The sequence below is a fragment of the Pezoporus wallicus genome, unplaced genomic scaffold (genome assembly GCF_028554395.1).
Source record: "Pezoporus wallicus isolate ANWC-B61680 ecotype Strahan unplaced genomic scaffold, APGP_CSIRO_Pwel_v1 contig_4710, whole genome shotgun sequence".
In the NCBI taxonomy this organism is placed as follows: Eukaryota; Metazoa; Chordata; class Aves; order Psittaciformes; family Psittacidae; genus Pezoporus; species Pezoporus wallicus.
This window is the reverse complement of record NW_026640647.1, coordinates 4040195-4054993: the sequence shown is the minus strand read 5'-3', so window position 1 is coordinate 4054993 and position 14799 is coordinate 4040195. Positions and strand designations below refer to the sequence as shown.

General features: G+C 43.0%; 1 protein-coding gene across 3 annotated transcripts in view; it reads right to left on the bottom strand.

Annotated features, from left to right (window-relative positions):
* PLCL1 (phospholipase C like 1 (inactive)) overlaps positions 1–14799 on the bottom strand; it is a 208882-nt gene that overhangs the window by 33500 nt on the left and 160583 nt on the right. For all 3 annotated transcript variants that reach the window (XM_057419828.1, XM_057419830.1, XM_057419829.1), the window contains exons 2-3: positions 5172–7643; positions 2819–3022 (exon numbers count right to left, since the gene is read on the bottom strand). In XM_057419828.1, the coding sequence (XP_057275811.1) occupies positions 2819–3022; positions 5172–7643 (2676 nt within the window). The remainder of the gene's footprint in view (positions 1–2818; positions 3023–5171; positions 7644–14799) is intronic.

The following is a 14799-nucleotide window of genomic DNA, read 5'->3' as shown; positions in this document are numbered from 1 at the left end:
ATAGAATCCTGAAATTCATTCCAGTTCCTTACACAAAGCAGATGAAATTTTATTCTAAGAAGGCCTCTCGCAAAAGAAAATATTTAATGAGAAACACAATGGTAAAATTAATTGCCCAGGAAAAAAACAAACAAACTGCACAAACCAGTCTTTGTCTATGGAGCCTACTGACAAAGGCTGAGCAGGAGGGAACAGACAGTCAGTTGTTTTCCAGATCATTGTGGCAGGTCTCCAAACATTTGCACCTTGCACCTCCATTTGCCTGGACTTGCAGCCCTGTCTATGCTCCATTTAACACACAGAGTGTATCATTTCAGTGGAAAAACCCCAAAAAGGTACGTTCAGTTGGCAATTTCCTGTAAGGGAAAAAAATTCTACCACATTAGGGCTGTTTTCATCAGAAGTTATTCCCAAAGCAGACTTTCAGAAGAATGTGAGATATGTGGCAGGTTTGGAGGTGGCGAGGAAGGGTTTGCCCAGCACTCATGCTACCTGTGCTGTGGAGCCCGTGAGTGAGGCAGACCCACAATCACACCAAGAGGTTTAGTGTCAAACTGTTTTCTGTTTAACCATGAAAGGCATTAAGAAGTACAGCCCATTCACACAAGACAGAGGCAAACATCAACAGCTTTTATTTTATGCATTTAAAATTGCTCTCAGACCTATTCACCCAAAAAGTGTTTTGAAGTGAAGAGACATATCTGAGGAGTCAAAGACATGGAGCAAGCACTTGTGGATCCAGTTCCTTGAAGCCGTATTAATCAACACCTTAAAAGGCTGAACTGTAGTGTATCTCGGATAAAAATAAATGAATAAAAAGCTAAATTATTTTATCTTGCTTTCCACCAACAGTTCCTCGTGTTCTTAATTGCACAAAAAAGGTATTATTAAAAAGAAATACACCCTGGATTATACCAAGGCATTACAAACACCATATTAAGGAAGAGCACTTTCTCAACATCAAAACTGCAAACCCATCCCCACACTGTATTTTCAAATACCAAGATTGATAGAGACAGTTCTTTTTTTTTTTCGCAAACAAAGAAAAGGCTAAATAGATTTCAATATTCTGCAGCTGGCATTGCCTCAAATGGCAAATATCCAAAATGCAGCAAAAACATTCATTAAACCCAGCTTTTGCTTTTTCAGAAGCAAGTTTCAGCAAAGTAAGGGCAGTCCCAGCCAAACAAAATGGGTAAAAATAATATAAAGTGTCATGTTCTCATTAACCAGAATTACATACCAAATCAACCCTTACAGAGGCACAGACGAATTCCCTTCTTTCTCAGATTTTAAACCCTTTGTGCTTTCTCTTGACATTCAAGGTACATCTCTCCCCATCAGAGATGAATGTGAGAACAAACATTATTTAAAGCAGTTATACAAGTGTTTTTGTCTGCCTTCTAAAGAGGCCTTTCACCTATTTAAATTGAAAAACTCTTTCCATAGCACAAGGAGGCCTTGAAATGTCCCATGTGTGCTCTTCAGTATATAACAGAGATAAGAGGTGACACATTCATTTTGGTAAAACTCCATTAGGCAGGCCTCCAAAGACAGAAAAATCTCTTATTTATGTGGTATTTGCTCTTTCAGTCAGACACCACACCATGCAACAAATCTATGCAAAAAAAAGTCCAACCTAAAATACATCAATCAATTGGATTTGCAAATCCTTGTTCTGGTATTGTTACAGCTGGTGGTTTATTAGCACAACTTAATCACCTCCAAGTAATATAAACTACTTTGGAAGGAACCCAAAGGTTATTTCAGAGTATTTTTAGTATTTCTCTTTTAATCAGCGTCAGTGTCTCCCTCTTCCCCCAAAGCTGATTTTCTCCTGAAAAGTGTGTTATAACAGCAAAATATGAGATGGAACAGAATAGAGCATTTGGCACATTGAAAGCTGTGATTACTCTCTACAACACTTGAAGGTCTCTGGAAGCCTTTTGATACCTCTAAAGTTATTCACCATTTCATTCCTTATGAACATAAGCTGCAGAAATAACTGCCGTGCACTGAACATGCACTGTGGTTTAGTCAGGTTGCCATAGTGTAATATTTAAGTCAAGGTCTGCAAAACTATGCAGCTTGCTATGGGTTGCTGCAGAGCACCTACTAAGGATAGTTTCATAGATGCAGTGTGATTTCTGCAAGTCACCAACAGCAGTGACATATGCCATACAAGGGTGAGCAGCAGCATTCACCTGGAACACCTTCACTTTGTCTCTATACCTTTTTATAAGTATTATAAGCATTCCTGTATCACACTGACCTCTCTCCCTGTGCAAGAGGAAAATGGGTGCTTTTAAACCTCCAACTCTGACACGCCCTCCCCAAGAGCCAGCACTGACTTGCCCTGGCAGGGACATGGGCACTATTTAACATTGCTACTGAAAGGCATTGGGAAGCGGATGGCTCAGCTTTGCCTAGGAATTCTCACACCGCAGCTCCCTCTTCAATGGCCTTGCCCTGTGCTGTGGGGAGGCAAGCGAAGCGCAGCACACAGATCTTGCCCCTTCCCAAGGACAACGACTAACAGTCCCCAGTACATGCTGAATCTCTGCTATTTTTGTAAACAAAATCCTCACTTCAAGTGCCAACCTGTGATATAGTCACAACTGTGCCTAAAAAGAAAGAAACAACAACAAAAAGCCCAGTGTGGTATTTTGGTGATTAAAGGACAATTTTGCTAAGCCTAAACCATTTGAAAAGCCTTGTTCATTTAACTCAATTGTTTAGGCATGTGAAGAATAGTGAGCATTGCCTGCTGCATTCCCAACAGCAAGAAAAGACAGAGGTAGCAGTGGTAACCACCTACCAGGTCATACGCTGCCAGGACCTTTTTCTGCACGTCCGGCATGGTCCCCAGAGGCTCTAGGTAAGGAAACGCGTCCTTCATGGAGAGGGTGACGGAGGGTGAGTTGTCGCTGCTCACGAGCCGTGAGGACAGGGTCAGGATGCACTGCTTCAGGCTGGCGATGGGCGGCAGCCCGCACAGCTCCTTGACAGACACCATGGCATTCTGGAGGAAGGAAAACAAACACTTGAGTGGATGCTGCCCCTTTCCACTCAGTCCCTCCTGCCCTCCAGCACCTCATCAGTTCCTGCCTGCTTCTCCCCTCTGATATAGGGCAGTGCTACCTTGCTGCTTGCCATCCCTGGGCACCCCATGGGGTGCCAGCACACACAAGAGCTCCCAGCCCGCCCCGTTCTTGACTCCCCAAGCCTACTGCCAGCTCCAGCTTTCCTCCAGGCCCAGGTATCCTACTTGCCAGCTCTGCAGCTACTTTGCATTGCAAATCCAGCCCCAACAGGGACAAGCTCTGGTCCCCAGCATATTAAACTATCATCTTAAAATGCTATTTCTCTTCCCAACTGTACAGACTCAATTGCTTTTGATGCTGTAATCACCTCTTCTCCCATCATTATCATCCTCCAGCAAGAACAAGTTCAACAGACCTGGTATTTCCCATGGGAAAGGCAAGCAGGAAAAATCCACTTTGTTTTCAGCCTTGCATTACCACATCGTAAAAAAAAAACAAACACTCTTTCCCCTTCACAGGCCACATGTAAGAAAATCAATACTGGATATACAGGTCAACCCAAACTAACATGTCAGGGTTTATCTATTTATCAAGTCAGGGGATGTACAGCTGACATGCCCCCGTCATTTAGCTTCCTGAGTTGCACAATAATGACCAAGATGCACAAAACCTAATTTAGAGAGTATTTTAACAATCCATACCTTGTGAATGTGTGTGTGTGTGTGTGTGTGTCCATCTTGCTGAAAAAAACAGTCATCAGAAAATGCCCAGTTAATTAAAAGAGGCTTTTTCTCATTAATCAAATACATTAGCATGCAGTTAAAGCTAACGACTGTGTGTTTACAAAGCATTCTCCAAAACAAGATCTTGTACTGAAATTTTGCTTGGAAGGCCCCTTAATGCTGTTTCTGAGTCAGATTCTGAGTTATTTTCTTTTACATAGTTCACATATAGTGCCTGACCGAGACAGAAGGTGGAGTCAGCAGTTTAAACTAGCTACTTTTCAAGGCCTGCAGGAAACGAAAGGCTGGGAAGAGTTTCCCATTCTTAAAAATATGCTTAGACTATTCCTTTGGGAGTGATTTAAAACTTATGTCATTCTGTAAACTTCCAGCTGCCAACATTTCATTTGCTTTAGACTCTGTCCAGCAGAGAGGGGTCAATGAAGCGCTATGTGTTTTTCTCCTGTTTTCAAGAGAGAAAAAGGAATTGTTTCTGTCTCTTTACCAAGGAGATAGCTATGGCTGATTTCAGCTGTTAAAGAAAACTCATTGTTTAATGCTACTCAGTTTTGTTTCTAGGCAGCGTTTGGACCTCTGAATTGAGCTGCCTCTTAATCAACCGGCAGAGGAGAGCACCAGACGGCCTGGTTCTTGTTTGTCCTTGCTGCCACTTCATCTCCTCCCAACCAGGAAGGTCCAGCATTGGCAGCTGTGATGGTGCTGAGTACCTGGGCACCAGCACCGTCAGCCGCAGCGGGCTTCGGCTGCTTTCAGAGCAGCATGGGCAGGAGGCCACACTGCCAGGAGACCCCCTGAGCCAAAAGGCACTCAGCCAGCACAGACAACACTGCTCTTTAGCTTCTGCTGCAATCCAAGTGGTATTCACTGCCGACACTGAATGTACCCTTGGGCGAATGGTGGCAACACGCGCTCAGGGAAATGCGCTGCTCTTTGCACAGTGGGTTTTTCTGGTGTAGACAAGCCTTCAATGACACATGCACTGTGTGGTATGCTCACCCAAGCAAAGGAAGTGAAGAGCATAACCCTCACTCAGCAAAACAAAAGCTTACTGACTTGTTCAGGACCAGCGAGGAAATGAAGCTTTTGAGACGTGAGCCTGGGGACACAACATGTACCCTCAGTTCTGCCTTCTCAAAGACAACCAGTAAAGCATGCATCTGGAGAGGGCACAGTGATATTTAAAACATTTCTGCCTAATCCCACATTCACTTTCTAGTTAGCACCTGTAATTAGCCTTCTGATACACAGTTAAAGGTTAATAACAGCCATGCAGCCTGAAACTTCACCAGCTTCCACCAGCTACAACATGTTTGCCCTACCGCCAGCTCACATCAGGACCTTCCCTTCCACATTGAGGACATACCAACACACACAAGTGTCATACCTGCATATTTTCTCTCATGTCAGTAGCTTCTCGTAGTGGATGCACTGCCAGCTTAAAGATGTCATCAATAGTCTTGAGCCCGGTGTTCCTCAGCATGGTGTACTCCCTTGCTTTCTTTCCTATCCTCACCGAGAGGCTGCGCTTTTGGGCCTTCCCACCTCCACTTCGGTTGGTTATTGCAATGTGAACAAAGAGGGTAACATGCTCCATAATATCACCAACAAAAGACCTCAGTGGTATGTGCCTATACCCAGGCTGTAAGCACTCCAGTGGGATGGTGTATTGCCCTATGAACTCATCCCCGATGTAGTCATCATCCAAAACAACAAAACGGATCATGGCCAGCTCTGGTAGATTGATCTGGAACTCAAAGCTTTCATCAAAAATGGGGTTATCACTGTTTTGCTGCACAGTTTTAGTTCTTTGTTCAGTGCAGTCTGCAGGAATCCCATGTATTTCTATGCAGACATAGGGGTCTATGACATCCCCCTTTGCACATGCACCCTTGGGCTTTGGAAAGTTCTGACCACTTATTATTTTGACATGGAGGACTTGGGGAGAGACCCCCGGGACAATGCCCTTGGTATTAGCACTGAAGTAAGACACTTCATCGCGCATCACTGAAGGCCTGAGAACATACCCACATCCCCCGTTCTGCAGAAACCAGCCAGTGTGTAGGTCCATCATGGGCCCCGGGGTCTGATAGTTCATGGCCACTATCTGGCAACCACAATTCCAAAAATCTTGAGGATTTAAGTTACTGGAGTCTATCCTCATAGCACTTGGGTACACCCTGGACAGGAACTTTTTGTTGTAGTTGACAAAGTCTTCAGGGTATTCATTTGCAATTCGACTGGCTTCTGCCTCACTGAAGGAGCACATTTCCCAATAATTTTGAGCTTTCATGGACGTCTCAAAGTCCTTGTACTGGACAGATTTGCACAGGGACACCAAGTCAGACAATTCCCTGCAGAGCCAGATCAGCTTTGGTTCCCTTGAGAAATTCTCTGACAGTCTCCGAGATATTTCAGCCTCTTCATCTTCATCCGTGACTTCTCCTTCTAATATATCCTGGTCACAGGGCAGCTTCTTCCCCTTCACAATGATCTTCATTTTCAGTTTCTCGGGTGATGGGAGGTAGGCTTCTGAGGATAAGGGTGTCTCTGTGTATAGCTTGTTTCCAAAGATCCTTCTCATGTGTTGTACCACTACCTTCTGCTGTTGGACTGAGCAGTGGTTCCCCAAGCAGAGGATAAGGGGGTATTCTGAAGCAAAGAAGGCCAATTTATTTATTACCTCAATAACATTTCGAAAGGCAAGCGGGGATGTCATGTTGTTACGGTTACAAATAATGGGTTCATTGTCTGGGCCATCACAGACGTCTAGTTCAATACTCCGACAACTCATCTTTAAAGCTCTGACATACCCATTGATATCAGCTGGCCCTCTCAGCTGGTCTTCTATTAGATATGTATTGTGGGATGCATTGATGTAGTAATGTGATAAAGGCTGTGTCATGTCTTGGACAATTTTTTTGTGCTCTGGGTCAAAAATATCACATTCTGCGGACAACAAGTATTGAGTAAATCCATCAATTGCAAGAAACCCTTTCAACCGCCCTTCTTGAGAAAGCTCGTACCTGCGTATGATATCCAGACACATTTCTTCTGTTATGTGGGTCACTCCTTGCTCAGCCTCTAAAAACAGCATGAGGTCATTGGCATCTAGATACTCTTTATTTTTAGATATCTGCACAAGTAAGAAATAAACTTCAGGTCTTGTGCAAAGTTCACTGAATGCTTCACAAAACTCTTCTTTTGTTACACGTGTTGTAAGTTTCTCTTTGCTCTTCTGGATTTCCTTAAATTTTAATCTAATCTTTGATTCCTTTAGGGTGGGGTTGAGTTTCTTTATTAGCTCCACAGAGGTATCTTCTAACATTATGCCATTACCATCAACATCTGCTGCTTCGAATACAGTTTTTAGCCAGGCAAACCGTGGGGTATTATGGCTGCTTTCCATCAAATCCAGGGGTTGTTTGCTACGAGAAACCAAGTACCTTAATCCTGATACCCAAATATTGGCCACATCAGCTGAATTGGCAACCAAGTCAAGGGACTCGTAGTTCTCACCATGAATTATTGACAGCGCACAGTCCTCAGAAATCTGGTCTGCAAGCCCATTATTTCTGAACGTTTCTGTGTTCTTCCCTAGTCTGATTTCTTTTATAGCAGAAATATCAAGCTTGGCTTTCTCAAGGTCCTTCTTGGAAGGCTCCCAACGAAGAGCCTGCAGGTCAGGATCCAGAGTAAAAAAACGGTTATAAATCCGGGAATTTGGACGAACTTTCTTCAATTCACACCCAGCCTGCATAAAGCTGATACAGTCGCTAGCACTGCTTATTTTCTTCTCCGATGGCATGCTGCTGAAGGACACGGTTTTCTTTCTTCCACATTTTTGGTTTGAAGGATCCTGTGGAATAATTACATAAAAAAAAAAGAATGAGTAAGTTTTCTTTGGCCATCCCATAAGCACATAAATAATAGAACAGATATGTTTATGTAAAGATAATCCATGTTCTTCTGAACCTCAAAACAAAACATATTATCCCTTCCCACAATTCAGTTCCCTAAAGAGCTATAAAATACACTGAGATATACAGTGACTTGATTGATTGCAGCATTAGAGATAGCAAGTTTTCATGAGTGACATTTGCAGCTATTAAACTGCCTTCCAGATTTCAGAAACTCCCTCCAGCTGTGAGGAGGTGCTATCCAGTTGTGTAATGTACATTTTCAAAGCAGATATATGTGGAAGAGGGGTTTCATGGGAAGCTCCAGCACCTGGTTAAGGTCTGCCTAAATCACAAGTGGAGATGATCTCACCAGGATTTAAGAGATACAGAATAAAGGAAGAACTTTGGGATAAAAAGGCATGAGAAAGGAGTAAGCTTATGTGGGAGGAGAAGAGAAAGAAGTTTCCTAAGCAGTGTTGGGAGGAGAGCCTGGGATGGGTCAGCATGCCCATGGGGCACACGTGACAGCTTGGTGCTCAGCAGATGAGCATCCTGCCTCAATTCTGCCTCTTTTTGCAACCTTGGACACCTCAAGCAAAACTAAAACAAAACCAAGCAACAGTAATGAGTCAGACCTCTGAGATACACACCCAGGAGAGTTTGGGCTTTCTTATTTGTGTGTTCCAGTGTCCTTTGGCAAAGGACATTCACATTAGGCTGAGAAGTCCATCTCTGCTGCATGTACAACTGCATGAATCTCATAGCTGCTCTTGTGGGAGGCTCCTCTGCTCAGCCCTAACCTACTTTACACTCCCTTGCATCCCCATTTGCTTTGAAAAGTAGCTATTCTGATAATTTCTGTGTACCAGAGCCAAAAAGCATGGTAGGAAAATGGACAACCAGCCATGAAACCCAAAGCATTTCTCTTTAGGGCATCTATTCCAACTTCTCTTCAGAAAATACTTAGCTAGATGTGTGACTTTTCAGTCTTTTCAGTACCAATTACCTACTTGCCTCTGGATGTAAACCCACCTGCCTGCAATGCTTTTTGTAATTTTAGCACAGCAACTAAATTTAAATCTTTTCCCCCATATTATCAACTCAAACCATTTCACAATAATTATAAATGGCACGTCATTCTTCTTGCTTTGCACGATTTTCACCTACTCCCTTGGTATATAAATTATCCGTCAGCTATCAAAAATATTTTTAAAACATCATTCAAGGCTGTAATTAATAGTGGAACACTTGTTGAAATTGCTTTCCCTCCTATTTTCCTAGCCACCAGCAATACTTTCCCACTTCTTTGCCTTCTGCTGTTGGAGGGACTTTTGCTGCCTGGATTTTGAGTAGAAGAGGAGTCCCAAGGTGAAGAAATGTTTGGTTTAGGCACACATTCCCCCACCCTGCTGCCCTCAGGCCCAGCCATGAGATGTGCACCAGGCACCGGCTTCCCTGCAGCCCCTGGAGACCTCTTTTGAGACACCAAAACCCCTGACTCCCAAACCCTTTGCAGCTTCAACTGCCCTCCACTGCCCCAGGAGCTGATTCCCTCCAGTGCTCGTTTACATGCTGTGTTATCCATCCTTCCTCAAGTCATATTCTCCTGAAAACCCTAAATGCAACCCCTGCTCTGTGTTGTCTGTATTTGAGCAGGACCCTGTGTCGCTGTCCCAGACACAGAGCATGAGTCTTGGTGCTTGTAGGAACATCTCCCCTCACTGTTTGCATGTTTGCATATATACTTTCACCAAATTAGTATAAAATGTTGCTACAAAATTGCTATTGCCATTCACTCCATTCAATAACATATAACATGCTTCCAAAACCCCAGCTACTCAACAACTGGGTTTAAAGGTATGGGATCTGCTGGAAAAGAAAGAAACTTCTAAGCTTCTTATGCTAAAGATTTCCCATTAAACTGATACAGAGACTTCTACTGACAAGAATAATTACTCTAGCCATTTATTCTAACACATAAGTACATGAGAATTGGTCTTAAAAAAACAGGAAGAAAGTCAATGAAGCAAGTGCCTCGGGTCAGCTACTTTTTAAACTCATTTTCTGCTAAAATATTCTGTTCCTACATTAAGATCCTGTGTTTTGATACACAGCTATGGCCATGAAAATCTTCAAGCAACAGATGCTAATGAATACAAACACATGCAGCCAGTCACCCTATAGGTTCTAGGAGAGCTTTATCTTATTTCTTTAGGTTTATAGCAGCAATACTTGGATTTAAGATTGATGATTTATTAAGATTATTTTTCTCATACGGGAAGATGTATTAATGGCCTTTGAATCTGCAGTGATTCGTTGATTCACAGTGAGTGGTTCCTCAGGGCCAGACCTGGAAAGCTCATCAGAGCAGCATAACTGATTTAGCTACATGTCTACCCCATTTTGTCTTTGCTAGAGAGGTAGGAATTGTTTTGTAACTACTTTTTTCTGCAGAAAAATAAAAGCCATTTATTTTTAGTTCCAAGACACCAGTGCTTTTTGATGAAAATAAGCCACAGAATTAATCAGTCACTTTGGGGGTATTAAGGTGGGAAAACCCCTAATTTGCCTCATGGAGAACCAACGAAGTTGTCTTTTAACAGTCTTAACCTCTAAGGGATTTGGAGGGAATTAGGTTATCCTCTGTGTCCTCTTTCATAGAATCATAGAATCGTTAGGGTTGGAAAGGACCTTAAGATCATCTAGTTCCAACCCCCCTGCCATGGGCAGGGACACCTCACACTAAACCATGTCACGCAAGGGTCTGTCCAACCTGGCCTTGAACACTGCCAAGGATGGAGCATTCACAACCTCCCTGGGCAACCCATTCCAGTGCCTCATCACCCTTACAGTGAAGAATTTCTTCCTTATATCCAATCTAAACTTCCCCTGTTTAAGTTTTAACCCGTTACCCCTTGTCCTGTCGTTGCAGTCCCTAATGAAGAGTCCCTCTCTAGCATCCTTATAGGCCCCCTTCAGATACTGGAAAGCTGCGATGAGGTCTCCACGCAGCCTTCTCTTCTCCAGGCTGAACAGCCCCAGCTTTCTCAGCCTGTCTTCATACGGGAGGTGCTCCAGTCCCCTGATCATCCTCGTGGCCCTTCTCTGGACTTGTTCCAACAGTTCCATGCTTTTATTTTTGATGGATACTTCTGGTTTCATAATTAGTGGTATGTAAGGAACATTGGAATTGTACAACAGCAGTTTTTCATCTCTGAATAGGACTTCTCCACATCTTTTAATCAATTTAATGGAAGCCTAATCCGTGGACTAAATATCTAAAACTAACAAGATTTGAGTATTACTGACATTAATAGGATTAGTTAACTAACAATCTCCCCAATCTACTGTATAATACCTGCAAAACTGCAATTGCTAACTGAGCTTATAACTGCATCAGTTATTCCCCTCTTGGTCTCTATGTAATAGAAACATCTCAGTCTCTCAAAGTGAGAGCTTCTAATTTAGATTTAACATGACAGTTTTGATTCATAAGTATCATGAAGTTGTTTATTCCAGGGTTGCAAAAAACTCAAATGTGTTTCTGTAAGCTCTAAATGCTGTCTTACCAGCCTGACAAGCCAGGCACCCGTCTTTGTTCTACCATGTTCTACCTTGCTTGAACAAGCATCTCTAGATCCTGACACCATGGTTTAGCCATGCCACACACCTCCAGGTCCAAGCTATCACCGTGGGAGCAGAGGAGTGTCTTCCTGAAGAAGTATCCTCCCTCCACTGGGGTCCACTCACATCAGAGCCTCGATAAGACGATTTAAATACACTTTGCCTCCTCACTGATCTTATGCTGAGCTTAGTTCAACTGAGCCTACAGACTTAGGTTGCTAATTTTAGTTTAGCTATTGTCTTTCTTTAAGTCTCTACCTTAATCCAATTGTGACACATTGTTCTCCAAAGAAAAGACATCCAGCTAAAAATACTTCTGTGCTGCAGTGTCTCCAGTGGCTAAATTCCTGCTCCCTTTTATCTTTACATGGATACCAAGAACAGGAAAAAGTACAGTCACCTAGCAAACTAAAAGCTGCCAACATCTTATGTGAATAAATAGCAAACTTTCTCTCTTGTGCTGCCTGCCAAAAACATGCACACAAATTAAAAACCCTCTCTATAGTATTCAACCACACAACAGCACTTGTTCCCCCTTTCATTAGCCAAAGCAATCACAAAGCACAATGAGATGTATCTGTGAATCTTGGAGGTAAAGTCTACCTTTCTCCAGGATGCTAGGTCTATCAAAATTGGTCTTACCACACAGTAACTGGCCCAGGACTGCCCTTTGTCCTCAGTCACTTGGGCTGATGACACTGAATTTATTGTGGCAATGAAAGAAGGATGATTTTTGCCAAAAAAAAACCTATAACAGTGTGAAAACAAGCAACTAACTTGGAGATTTTCCACCCTAAGACCTTCTCCACCAGTGATCCCCTAGCTCTATACCAAACACTGCTATTGGAAACAAACGCAACCAGTCTGCATGCAGTGTACATGTACAAAAAGAAAATCCCTACTATATGGCAAACCCTGTGCTTTTCAAGGCAAGACCCTTCTTTCAAAGTGCCTCAGCCTATGGTTTCCCTCAGTTCTTTGGACATCCCCTATAAGGTGCTGTAACTGGCTGACTCCATCTCCTGCTCCTGAGCCTGAATAATATCCATTATGCAAAAATACCTCGAGACCTTAACCACAAGACCACTCTGACATGTGCTTAGCTTTCAGTGCTTAGCTTTCAGTGTACACAGAGCTGCTTTGAAATCAGTTAACACCAAGGAGACAAAGTGCTGGTCTGACTGCATCCTAACATTTTCTAAACGTTTCTAAAGGAGGGATTCAGAACCCCAGCCTAAGCACGATCCCAAAATAGGAGAAGCTCTCCTGTTGAACACATCATCCTTGTCAGAGGGACTGGATGTGTAAACAGTGGGATCAGTAAACCATCAGCAGTTGTGGGAAAACTCCACCCCATCCATCCTGACCTTTGACCACTCCATCTTCTGCTGTTTAAATCAAAGAGCTAACAGAAATAAATACATGGGATTAAAAGAGTATGAATAAACATGTTCTCCACCTCAACCCACCCCCTTTGTCAAAACTACAGGACATAAACTGTTGATCTGAAGTTAAGAAACAGGGCAGTAATAAGAACTATATAGCAACCCTGCACACAGAGGCCAAGATCAGGAGTTATTTGTCTGAAACAGTTATCTGACGGGCTTCTAAAGCATTGACAATCTTCTAGATTCTGCTAAGGAGGATAAGAAGGGCAAAAGGCATCACCTACGCCAAGACACCAAAAGCCCTTAAAGAGCTGCTGGGCTTCTGTGAAAGGATGTCAAATTCAGTAACAATGCTGAGAGCTAAACTTGTTAAGTGCAGCTAAGAGCCATTTCCTCAAAACCAATTCACATTTTCAACAGTGAGCATCACCGTTGCTAAAAGAGAAACTTTATTCTGATCTTTGCCATTTCCATGAACCTAGCACTAAGAAATCAATAACAGGCAGCTTAGTCTGTCCTCACAAATAGACTGTGATAAACGGTACATCCTAAAAGCTATCTGCTCTGGAAACTCCAGATGATCCCCACTTAACTGGCCAACAATTACCTTGAGATTTTTTTCCAAGAGAAAATAATTAGCTCTAGCGGGTGAGGTTTTCTGGGATGCTTCTAAATATTTCAGTTATACACAGACAGAATCCCAATCCTTGAAAATCTTTGAGCTTTACAGAACTTGTGGTGGGAAGATGTCCCTTTAAATGTTAAATAGACAAGTCAGTGAGTCACTAGTGGCACTCAAAGCACCAGGTAGCAGGTTGACAAACGATGGTGTAATCTTTCTTTAACAAATTAAGTCAGAGAAGGGAAGGTTTATGTAAACTAACCAAGAGAATACAGAAAGCCAATGCTGGGGCCAGGGCTGCAACCAGATGTCATGCACTTAGTCCGTCTGATCAGAGATGTGGCTCAAAGCTTGATCCCACAGTGACAGTATATGATTACTACAGGCAGCAACAATCATTGGAAACTGGTTTTCATTATTAGCACACAACTTTCTTCTGTGACTCTCAGCCATGTTCTTGGCCATCCTCAGAGAGCATCCCAGGACTGCCTATTTTGCAGATTTTATTGGTTCTCATAGCCTGTGCTATCACAACAAATTAATGAGCTGAACTCCCTCTAACATGTCTTGGCAAGGCCTGCAGGGTATAAGTATCAGATATCCACTGTGACAACTCACAGAACAACAAGGGAAAGGTTACCTACTCAAAATTCACCCAGGCTGACAACCCATGGCACAAAGCAGCTACCTTTGCACAGGGGCTGAACCTCATCGCTGGTGCAGGCAGCCACAGGGATGCTGCCCGTCACGCTTGGGCTAACCACACAACTAACAGATTGTGAGAGCAGATGTTAATGGCATATAATCAACCTCAGTATCTTCTTCAAGGCAAAACTCCTGCTAATTCAGGGATTTGAGCACATGTGGAATAAGGACTGGATCCAAAGTTTAACACATGTGCTCTTAAGAACCTGGGATACACACGTAATGGAATAAACGGAAAAATTAAGGCAGACCAAAAATACAACATGGACAGATATGATACACGAGAAATAGCCTCAGAACTCAGTGTCCAGCGATTTTCCAAATACCAAAATAGTCACGCCGGCATGTCTGCACATCCAGTTAGTTAACACTAACTAGCAGATTAAGTCAGGCTCATGCTTCACGCAGAAGCCTAAAGCACTATTGCCATTCACGAGAAGGCAGTGACTAAGGGATCTCAGACATGGGGAAGAAAAGTGCCATGGGGAACAGTAACATCAGCATTTATAGCGGGCTTTTATCAACTCCATGGGATTTCCCAGACAACAGGTATGGGCAGGGGACTGCCACCAAGACCTACAATAATGACTTGACAGCTTCTCATCAAAATGTCACCCCACAAAATAGACACCCCAAGAGCAGGAAAACAGAGTGAAGACAATAGCTTAACTATGCTAGGATACTGCTAGTCCCCACTAGAGAAGTTCAGGAGGAGGCAAGATTACAATGGTTTGTCTGCTTTCCTCTTTCCTTTCAGTAGTAAAAATCCCTTTC